Source organism: Elephantulus edwardii, unplaced genomic scaffold (assembly GCF_000299155.1).
Source record: "Elephantulus edwardii isolate Elephantulus edwardi_28Jun2011 unplaced genomic scaffold, EleEdw1.0 scaffold00037, whole genome shotgun sequence".
Taxonomy (NCBI): Eukaryota; Metazoa; Chordata; class Mammalia; order Macroscelidea; family Macroscelididae; genus Elephantulus; species Elephantulus edwardii.
This window is the reverse complement of record NW_006399787.1, coordinates 1766204-1778307: the sequence shown is the minus strand read 5'-3', so window position 1 is coordinate 1778307 and position 12104 is coordinate 1766204. Positions and strand designations below refer to the sequence as shown.

Here is a 12104-nt window from a genome sequence, read left to right as displayed (position 1 = left end):
TGCAACAATGAATGAATGAAATTCCAAAATCTCTGTAGGTGTTCACTGAAATTAAAAATAAATGAATAAATAATTTTTTTTAAAAAGTCAACTCAAAAAGAGAGCGAGCGTTGAATTTAAGATGTAAGGTGTACATGAGGATACCCAGCAGAGTGGGATCGGCAGCAATGGAGAGGAGCTTGGGCATTTATGTTACTAAAGGCCTGGGAAAGGAGAGAAAATCACTCAGGAGGTTGATGTAGAAAGGAGAAAAAAGGAGTCCCGTGGTGCGCCCTCATTTTTTTACCTGTTGTATAACAGGAGCCTGTACCCCACCAGGCTGCATCTGCGGTATAACCTGCTGTTGGAGAACCACTGGCTGTTGCGGCTGCAAAATGTACTGGGCACCGTTGGCTGCTCTGACCACCTGAAAAAGCTGGCCTAAAGAGAAAGTGTGCATTCCAAATTACCTTTCTGGAAGTCAAAAGAATTCAAAACAAGCACAGTCCTCATTGTACATTTATTGTTACTTTATGTCTTTACACCTATATTTGTAGGTGTATCAAAGCAGTGCATATTATGTCTAACTAAGCCTTATTTGGCGCAAGCAAAGAAGCCATAGTGGCATAGTTGAGTATTACCAGCAAGTTCTAATCCACCAGCCAGGAGAAAGATGGGCAATATATTCTCCTAAGATTTCTATATAGCCTCGGAAACCTGATGGAAGGTTGCTATGAGTTCGAACTGATTTAACAACAGTGGGTATGGTTTTTCAGTTAAAATCCTGTCACCAATAAGAGGCTGCTTCCATATAAATGTAAGAGCACTGGAACTCCCTGGGCTGCTTTATTCTGTTCTACAGGGTAGGTATGTCCCCAAATTTATTTGATGTCAATGGTTTTAATTAATAAAAGACTCTAACGTCTTTTCAATGACTGAAAAGTGGCATGTATAGCAAATGAAAGCAACTGTGATTCAGAATTTTTGAGCAAGGGTGGTTCTCACATGCTGTCAGGTCAGACCAACTCATAGGGGCCACTCTAGCGGGTTTTCAGAAGCTATACATCGCATAGGAGCAGGATGCCCCTCTCTCCCGTGGAACGGCTGACGGATTCGGACCCTGTGCCTTTGGGCTGGCAGTGCAGTTCTTACACCAGAGCTCCCTGTACTGTTACTGAACTGACAAGTACCATCAAGATAAAACCAACCCACACAGGACCCTCCAGGTTTGCAAAGACAGTAAATTGCACGGGAGAAGACTGCCCAGCCTTCTCCCATGGAGTAGCTAGCTGAAGATCTGAACCACGTGCCTTCAAGACTGCAGTGCAGTACCTTATCAGCAGAGCTCCCTAAGGTTAATCATTTCAAAGTGTGAACAAATTTAGGCATTATTTAAGGACAAGTCTGATGTTCAAAACCTAGGGACTTAACTATATTTAATTCATACTGAAAAAGAAAAAAATTCAAAAGGCCTCAGAAGTAACCACAAAAATCACTTTAACTTTGCTAAGTGATCATTCACACTCAGTAAACTTTAATCCTTACCTAATTACACCCCATATTCAATGCATTGTTTAACATGTTTTCTCTTCCATCTTAATTATCTTTACTCAGCTGTTTCCCAGTAAGGCTGAGCAAAAGGTTATAAAATTTTAAATCATTTTTGCTAATACACCAGGGAGCACTTTGGTAGCCTAGTAGAGTAAGAAGCAGCGCTGCAATACCAAAGGCACGTGGTCCGCATCCACCACCTGTCCCTTGGAAAAAAATTTGGCAATTTCCTACCATGAGATTGTTGTTGTTATGTGCCGTCGAGTCATTTGCGACTCATAGCGACCCTATGTACAACAGCCCTAAACCCTGCACTATCCTGTGCCAATCTCATTGCCTCTGACACACCCATCCCGATTACCCCAGTCACTGAATCGATCCATCTCATAGAGGGTCTTCCCCTCCTGCGCTGTTCCCCTACTCTACCCAGCATGATGTTCCTCTCCAAAGACCTGTCTCTCCTTGCAACATGTCCAAAGTACGTCAGACGAAGCCCCAGAATCCTTGCCTCCAAGGAGTAGCCTGGTTTAACCCTCTCTAGGATGAATCTGTTTGTTTTCTTGGCAGTCCATGGTATTTTCAATACTCTTCTCCAGCACCACAGCTCAAAGGCGTCAATTCTCCTTCTGTCCTCCTTAGTCACTGTCCAGCTCTCTCATGCATAACAAGTGATTGCAAAGACCATGGCCAGTATCAGGCGCACCTTCGTCTCAAAAGAGACACCGCTGCTCTTGAGTACTTTAGAGAGGTCCCTAACGGAAGACTTTTCCATCGCAATACGTTTTTTGATTTCCTGGCTACTGGTGCCAAGAGTGTTGACTGTGGAGCTGAGCAAACTGAAGTTGTGGACAATCTCAATCTCTTCGCCATCCATCCTGATGCTACCAATTGGTCCAGTGGTGAGAATCTTTGTCTTCTTGACACTGAGTCTCAGTCCATACTGAAGGCTGCAGTCCTTGACCCTCTGCAGTAAGTGCATGGGGTCCTCCTCAGTTTCAGCGAGCAAGGTTGTGTCATCTGCATAACGCAGACTGTTGATAGATCTTTCACCAATCCTAACGCCACGCTTCTCCTCATAGAGCCCAGCCTCTCGGATAATCTGCTCTGCATACAGGTTGAAAAGGTATGGAGATAGGACACATCCCTGGCGTACACCCTTCCCAATTTTGAACCATTTAGCGTTGCCCTGCTCTGTTCTGACGAATGCCTCTTGGTCCAAGTATAGGTTTCGCATTAGCACGATTAAATGTTCTGGGATTCCCATTCTTCTCAGAGTCAGCCACAGTTTGTTATGATCCACGCGGTCAAATGCCTTTGCATAATCAATGAAACACAGATAGACATTCTTCTGGTATTCTCTGCTTTCAGCTAAGATCCATCTAACATCGGCTACAATATCCCTAGTACCATGACCCCTTCTAAAACGAGCCTGGACTTCTGGCAGTTCTCTGCTGATGTACTGTTTCAGTCATTTTTAGATAATCTTCAGTAGAGTCTTGCTTGCATGTGAAATCAATACCCATGAGATTACTGTCTCTGAAAACCCACTGGAGGATAAGCTATGGGCCAGTTCCAATTGGGCAGCAAACAACAACACTGGAAGTCACGGAGAACAATAAGACCACACATTTCACGTGTTCTTAATGTCTAAAGGCTTAAAGAAATGAAAGCATAATAGTTCATTTACAATACTGAACCAAGCGAGGATCTTCAAAAGTGTTTAAAAGCAGTAAAATTCTGAGCCAATTATCATTGCCATATAAAACAAATTACATGACCTAACTACACATTTAGAACAAATCTCTCTGTGACTCAGATAACCTAGCACTGGGAATGTAATAAAAGTAAACACTTAAATCTTACTCAACTACACAGCTACACAAGAATCCTACTTAGCTCCTCTACAAATTCTGGAATTAACAAAAATAGCACTCATTGGTAAGCTTTTCTTGACACATAAGAAACTAAAAACAAGCTTAAAATTCACGTAAATAAACCATGCAAACTTTAATAAACCAAAAATTAGAAGCTTAATACCAGTCTTGTCAATATACACAGAGCTACTATATATAAAAAGAAATTTGCGCTAAGATTATTTATTCAGTTTTTTATCACAAATTAAAGTGAATCAAATTTAGCACATTTTATTAAATATATTTTATAAAAATTTAAGTAAATAATCAAATTATGCTGCTTTCAACAATTCTGAATAATAAAATTCTTACTCAAGATCAAGTGTACCTCTCATATTCTCTCCTATATCCTCAACAATGATTATAAATTAATGGGCTACAACCCTGAAATATTATTTTAATAAGTTACACAAAATGGCAACAGAAATAGGGAGAATCTTGCCTCTAAACAAAGACAAGTAATAAAGATCAAACGTTGCCAATTTCAGAGTTATGTAAATAACTGTCCTGCTATTCCTAAATACCTGGATTTGTTAGTAGTTGTTGAACAGGAGACACACCTGCAGGGAGGGCCAAGGTAGCAGCCGTAGCAGCAGCACTCTAAACAAACACAAACAGAACAAAAATTCAGAATCACACAGCTGCATAACAGAATCTCAATGTATCTTCAGCATATTTGGCCAGTATTTGAAGAAGCTGCCTGCAACAACATGAACAGTTCTCGTAAGGTTAATTCTACTTCATAAAATGTTAAGATGATAAGGCCTAAATTATCTGAACAAATTCAACACTATTTTTCTTGGAAAATGTGCTCTAAGCAATTCTCACCCTAACGAACAATAATTCAGTGTAACATTAAAAAAGAATTATTACAGTACTTCCTTTTCCTTTTATGTTCTCTCACCCAAGACATCATTTTCAAATAAAGTGACGCAGAAATGTAACTTTACTGTAATTTCTAATTTTTTAAATTTATACAAGAACTATCAGGTCTTTATTAAGAACTCTACAGCAGAGGCTGATGCTGAGATTCTACATAAGAAAATTTTAAATTACAATAATGCTAACATATTCTCAGTTAATAAAAAAATAGTTTTGTAGCAAAAAAACTCCACCTTGAAGTCTCAAAAAAGTTCATTACTTTTTAATTTTACATTTTAAAATGAAGCTAGTCTTGGTATCTAATTATATATAGATCAAATTAATTTTTAATTTTTTTACATTTAGGATACATTCTTAGGACTTGTTTTCAACTTACCCTCCAGTCCAGAAGAATTACTTTTCTTATGCTACTTTGTATCCTGTACCCTACCACATTTCCTGTATAACTCACTAAAATAACTGTTTAAGTAATTTTTGTCCCCTCTTCTAATCTCCTTTAATGCTTAAGCTAATCTATAAATTTTTAGAAACATTTCTATTTAAGTTGGAGTAGAAAGGTACATGAACGATATAGTGCAAAGGGAGTCAGCGCTGCAAGCAAAGCCTCTCAACAGTTTGAAGTCACAAGCAACTCCAAGGTAGAAATACCAGAAATTTGTGCAATTTATAGTTTCAGAAACCCAGCAAACTGGTTCAAGATCGACAGAAATGAGCATGAATAAATAATAGCAAGAAAAGGAATTATGCTTTGGATATGCTCATACCAGATAAGTTAACACACCTGAAAAATTATACCAAATTGGGTAACGACACCACTATTATCTGGTCTGGGTTCCAGGTGAACTTTCCAAGTACAAATGCTTTTTCTGAGCCACCTGACTAGCTTAACTAATTTCAGTATCTTGAGCTTCATTTTTCCACTCTGCTTCCAGAAGTCAATTACAGTCTGAAACTTCATTCATCTTTAAACTGGATACTACATTTATCAAATTTAAAAGAAACCTTGCCTAAACAAAAAGTAGCTTCTGTTTAAGGAAGATACTAATCATCATTTACTACTAAGAACTATTACAAAGTGCCTGTAATTCTTATTTCCCAAGATAATAGAGCTCCCTCTGTTGGCAATGACATAGGAGTTTCTACATGGCATACATTACTGCTACGTGTTGCTGAGTCAGTTTTAACTCTGTGTGACAGAGCATAACTAGTAAGGATTTTCTTGCCTGCCTAAAGCAGAACACTAGACCTTTCTCCTAGGAATCCATAGGACAAAATGGCACAAAACCCACCTACACTTTTTCGGGACACCCAAGTTGTTCAATAAATACTCTTCCATGATATGTAATACACTCAACATTAAACCACAAGGGGCAGGAGTCCAAATAGTTTATGAAATAATCCAGACATGAGTAATAAATTAAACCAATTATTTCACTGAAGCACTGGTGGCTTGGTGGTAAGGATTTCACTGCCAACCCCAAAGCATAAGGTTCAGAGTCAGAAACTACCAGCTGCTCAGTGCAAGAAAGAGGAGTCCGCTCCTCCCAGGTGATTTACTACTGCCTTGGAATCCCCACTGGAAGGTCAGCTACGGGTCGGTTATGACTTGACAGTGCATAACAAGTATTTTATAATGTGACCCAGCAAAACTGGTTTGATATGGTCCTACTTTATACCTGCTGAGCCTCCATCGCTCCTTTCTTTTTCACAAGCTCTTTCAAGTTGCCTTCCACCTAGTCTCATCACTATTAACCACTGTTTCGTGCAGGGGTTAAATGCTGGGCTAAGAAATGCAAGGTCAGCTGTTGAACTCAGTAGGCAATCCACCAGAGAAACACTGCAGTCTGTCTGCATAAAGATGACAAACCGTGGAACCCTATGGTGCAGTTCTGCTATAGAGTTGCTACAAACTGCAATCAAACTGATGGCAGCAGCGGTCTCCCATTTTCATAAAATTAGATAAATTTTTTAATAGGTTCCCTTCTAAAGCAAACTTAAAAAATAAGATACTTTTAAAAACATACAAGCAATGCATGCTTTTTTATTATGGAGTTTACAGAAAAGTTGGATTTCTGTTCATTCATTGTTGTACATTCTCCTCATCCTCCAGTTCATTTTTTAAAAATACTCGTTAATGTTGCACAATGTCCTCCCTCCCACTTCCACCCTAGTCCTCTTTGCAATGCACCTCTTATTCTGGGCTGTTGTCATATATATTCCTTTTAAACAGTTCTTTCCTTCATCTGTTCCAGTAGCGTTGATTATCTATGCCCCCTTTTCCTCGTTTCCTCCTAATCCCGTTATCAATCTGTTCTAACAGTGGTTTTATGCAGTATTTGTCCTTTTGTAACTGAGATTTTAATCAGCATAGTGTCCTCCAAGGTCACTCAGGTTGTGTAATGTTTTAAGAGTTCCTTGTTTTTCAGTGCTACATAGTATTCTGTTGTATGAATATATCATCATTTTTCAATCCATTCATTTGTTCTGGGGTTTTTGTTTGTTTGGCTTTTTTTTTTAGGAGAACGCAAAGCCATGCTTAATACAAATAGCTTTAGGATAGTTAAAAGCATTATGGAAAATATATGAAAAGTAATGGGTACATGCTTGTTTGACAAAAGAAGTAATGTTTCTTCTGTTCTAAATGTTCTACTTTACAAAAGTAAAAATTTTTTTATATTTGCTGTTTTATTCATTCTTTTAAAAACTGAATTAGATTATAAAGCTCAAGTAAATTACTGTAATATTTTAAAATGTAAATTAAGAAAGTGTTTATTCTGTGACACAATTATAAAGGTTTTAACACTTCTAAAACACTCATTTATGTTATTAGGTGCCATCAAGTTGAGTACAAACTCATAGCGACCCTGTATGAACAGACCTGAACTCTGTCCTATCCTGTGCCATCCTCATCATCTCGGACTCACTTGGGCCCATTGCTACAATCACTGAGTCTATCTAGTTGAAGGTCTTCCTCTCTTTTGCTTACCCTCTACCTTTTCAATCATTATATCCTCTTGGAAGACATTTATTTTTATATCTCTACAATTGAGAGCAATGCAAAAAAGCTAACAACCAAAAACACGGAGTTTACTTTTACTGTATTTCTAAACATCTTAAGCACACAAAAGAAACACTAAAAACTTGACAGTAAAATGTTAAAAATATACATAAATTCTGCTTTCTACGAAGATGGCGCTGAAAGCAAAGAATGAAGCCTCTGCCCCTCCCAAAACTAAAGCCAAAGCAAAGGCATTAAAGACAAGAAGGCAGTCCTGAAGGGAATCCACAGCCAAAAAAAAAAAAATTTGAAGATCCACATGTCACACACCTTCTGGCGACCTAAGATGCTGAGACTTCGAAGGCAGCCCAAATACTCCTGGTAGCGTGCCTCCAGGAGAAACAAGCTTGACCACTATGCCATCATCAAATTTCCCCTAACCACTGAGTCAGCCATGAAGAAGATAGAAGATAGCAACACACTTGTGTTCACTGTGGATGTCAAGGCCAACAAGCACCAAATCAAACAAGCTGTAAAGAAGCTCTATGGCGGGGAGCTCTGGTGGCCTAGTGGTAAGGAGCTGCAACTACAATCCCAGAGGCGCACGGTTTGAATCCACCAGATGCTCTGCCGAGGAAGGAGGGACAATCTCCTCCTGTACCAGTCAGATCTGATTTGACGGTACACACACAAAAACAATAAAATTTAAAAAAAAAAAAAGAAAAAAGAAGCTCTATGGCATTGATGTGGCTAAGGTCAACACTCTGATTAGGCCTGATTGAGAGAAGAAGGCCTATGTTCAACTTGTTCCTGACTATAATGCTTTGGATGTTAACAAAATTGGGATCATCTAAACTGAGTCCAGGGGGCTAATTCCACATCATAAATTCTAATTCATTTCATTGAATGTAATCTCTTGACTCTGATCTATTTACATACACAGGTCTTTAGAAGTAAAGGGAGTCCCTTTGTGTTAAAAACCTTTAATGCTTGACTGCTGAGAATCAGGGGCACTCAGGATGGGAGAGAAAAGCTTCGTAAACTATGTGCAAAAACCCAGCTTTTTTATTGAAAACCCTATGAAGAAGTCACTATGAGTCGGAATCTACTTCAAACTCATGTAACTTCAAATTACTAAGACCTAATAATCACACAAAGATGGATCACTGATTTTGCCTGTGTCAATTTAAAATTTCTAACTCAGAAGACTCCCTCGCAATACTTAAAAAAAAACAACCTTTCAAAATCACTTTCAAATCACTGCTGGTGATTCTAAGCAAATTATTAGATTTCAAATGATGTAAATTAAACCTTGGGTAATAATATAAAAGACACCAATTTTAACAGGGATCTTTCCCAAGGTCAGCTTTTTTGAAAACAATAAATAAAAAACAGGAGCTAAAAACCAATTTTGAGCCTTAGACATGAAACATATATGTTTTAAATAATAAAAATTTTAAGAAATGGTAAGTGCATTTCATGACTTCTCAAGTAAAGAAAATGGTCCCCAAAAACTTGAACTAGAGATATAAAATCTTTTTTATCTGTAAACATAAAAAACTCAATGTGTATTATTCATACAGTGATTTGAAATTCTGACATGGTATGAATTTGTACAGCTAGTTGTAGAAGTTGTGTAGGTAGTAAGTCCTACTTGCTTAACTGCTTTTGAAATCAGAGGTAGGCTTTATGGTTCATGATTCAACACTCACCCCTAAGTAATTTTTAGAACAGTCACGTAAAAAGTAAACCACCTTCATTGTTAATGTAATTTATATAGGTGTGGTGTTATTTAAAGTTGTCTTTTCTAGCCGTTGTGTAGCCTTTGCTGGTCTCCAGCTCCCTTAAATGCAGACACATGGATCTTGCAAATCAACAGCCATGGGACTAACATAAAAGATAAGAGTGCTTTCCACACTGTAGATCGTGACCTTGGTGACAGTGGTGGAAAGAGGCAAGTGTGCTATGAAGAGACAAGAACAAGTATAAACAGAGGAACCCTGAGACAAAAGCCAGTTAAAGGTTTTGCTTGCTAGATGACTGAAAGAATAGCTGACTGCTGAGACAACATTTGCTGGATGATTAAGAAAACCAAAACCAGAAGTTTTTGCATGTGTGCTGCTAAACTGAATCTGAACTTTTTAAGGAATTTTGTTTTACTGTTAATCTGGTTTGGAATTACTGGATTAAACCTGGACTTGTATAGTGAGATATTCTTTGCCTCTCCCACTCTCCAACCTATTTCACAAATAAACTCCACTCTCAGTACCACAACTGTGAGTAAAATCAGTGAGTCAACAAAGAATATGGGACCCAAATGATTGGTGGACATAGGTATAGGGTATTGGGGGGAGGGTGTGCATGCCATGCCATACCTATTTAGCTATTTGTTGCTTATGGGTATTATTGATGCGGACAATTTTCCAACCCATGGTGCATCTGCTCCTTTGGAAACAGGCTAAGAAATAGTTCTAAAAATAAATGAGTCTTACAAGTTTTGGATTAATTTAAGAATAAAGTCAGAAATTTAAGAAACATTAATGTATACGCATACTCCTGTTTATTGCTGCACTGTTCACAATAGCAAAGAGATGGAACCAACCCAAGTACCCATCAAAAAAATGAACGGATAGAGAAGCTGTGGTGTATTCACACAATACTACACATTGCTGAAAACAAGAATTCATAAAATATTATACCAAATGAGTGACTCTGGAGGACATTATGCTGAGTGAAATATCTCAGTTACCAAAGGAAAAATACTGCATAATACCACTATTATAAAATAGGACTGACATTGGGGTTGGGAGTAACTAAGAAAAGAGGGAATAAATAATGAACACTGACTGAATTGAAACAGATGAGGGGAAAATTGTTCAAAAGGAATATATGATTTGGTATTATCCGTATGACAACAGTCCAGAATAAGAGGTGCATAGCAAAACAGACTGGAGTTTGAGAAAAGCCAACTGGAGAGGGATTGGGGGAGGAAAGGAAGAAAATGTGCAACAATGAATTAATGGAAATCCATGTTTTCTGTAAACTTTGGTTAAAAATCACAATAAAAAGAAGAAACATTAATGTTGCTACGTGCGGTATAGTAGGAAGTGATCCATAGCCGACCTCCCAGTGTATGTTCAGAAGCTATAAATCACTGGAGAATATGCCTATTTCTCCCTCAGAGCAGAGGGTGGATTTCAATGATCTACCTTTGAGGTTGGCAGCATGGTTCTGTACTGCAATCCCAAAGGCACACAGTTTCAATCTACCAGGTGCTCCACAGGAGAAGGATAGGCAAAGTCCGCTCCTGTTATTCACTGCCTCTCAAAACCTGCTGAGGTCAGCTATGGGTCAGTTTCAACTCCAAAGTAAACAATAGTCCACCAGAGCTCCCCTGAGACATTAACTTGTTGTTGCTAGGTGCTGTGAGTTGACTCAGAGTGATCCTATGAGCAGATAGGAGCCCTGTCCTATCCTGTGCAATCTTCACAATCTCTGATACACTCAAGCCCACTGCTGTAGTGACTGTGTTGATCCACCTGGTTGGTATCTTCCTCTCCTTTGCCATCCTTCCACCTTTCCAAACACAGTGCCCCTCTCCAAAGAGTAATTTCCCCTAGTAACCTGCCTAAAGTATGTGTGATGACGGTTAATCACCTCCAAGCGGCACACTGGGTGCACTTTCTCCAACTTTCTGGTTTCTGTTTTGTCAGGTTTCTGTTTTTTCTTTTGGCTGTCCACAGGATATTCAGCACTATTCTCCAACACCATTGTTAAAAAGACATCAATTCTTCTGGCATCTTTATTCAATGTCCAGCTCTCAGATGCACAGCAAGTTATTGAAAAGACCATGGCCTGAATCAGGCACACGTCAATCCTCAAACTGACGTTATTGCCCCTCAATAATTTGGAGAAATCCCTGACTACAGACTCTACCAGTTCAGTAAGTTTCCTGATCTCCCGACTGCTGGTACCCAACTGTAATGACTGCAGATCCAAGTAAGATAAAGTTGTTGATGATTCCAATCTTTTCTCCATCTATCATGATGTTGCCTATCGGTCTAGCGGCAAGGATTTTTGTTTTGCGATACAATCCATATTGAGAGCCTTATTGTTACCTTCTGTAACAAGTATTAAAAAAATCTCACCTTCAGCAAGCAAGACTGTGTCATCCACATAATGAAGGCTTATTGAGGAGTCTTCCTCCAATCTTAACCCAACATCCTTCTTCACAGAGTCCAGGTTCTCAAATAAGTTGCTTAGCATATTGATTGCATAGGTATGGAGTGAGGATACAACCCTGATGCACACCTTTCCCAATTTTACACGATGTAGTGTTGTTCTCTTGCTCTATTTTCACAACAGCCTCTTGGTATAGGTATAGGTTTCACACAAGGACAATTAAGTGTTCAGGGATTCCTATTATTCCCAATGTTAGCCATACATAACTGTTGTGAAATTAATTGCCACTGCAGTCAAATGCCATTGTATAGTTAATAAAGCACAAATAAGACATTCTTCTGGTAGTCAGTTTTCTGCCAGAACTCATCTGACATCAAGAATGATAACCCTGGTGCCATGGGTGCTTCTAAATGCAGTCTGAACCTCTTACAGTTCTCTGTCTACATACGACTACAGTTGTTGTTATGTGCCTTCGAGTCGTTTTCGACTCATAGCGACCCTATGCACAACAGCCCTAAACCCTGCTCTATCCTGCGCCAACCGCACCGCCTCCGACACACCCATCCCGATCACCCCAGTCACCGAATCAATCCATCTCA

At 38.8% G+C, this 12104-nt stretch overlaps 1 protein-coding gene across 1 annotated transcript in view; it reads right to left on the bottom strand.

Annotated features, from left to right (window-relative positions):
* Window positions 1-12104, bottom strand: part of GTF2A1 (general transcription factor IIA, 1, 19/37kDa) — a 76637-nt gene that overhangs the window by 32705 nt on the left and 31828 nt on the right. The window contains exons 6-7 of the mRNA XM_006884632.1: window positions 3968-4043; window positions 287-420 (exon numbers count right to left, since the gene is read on the bottom strand). Of these exons, the coding sequence (XP_006884694.1) occupies window positions 287-420; window positions 3968-4043 (210 nt within the window). The remainder of the gene's footprint in view (window positions 1-286; window positions 421-3967; window positions 4044-12104) is intronic.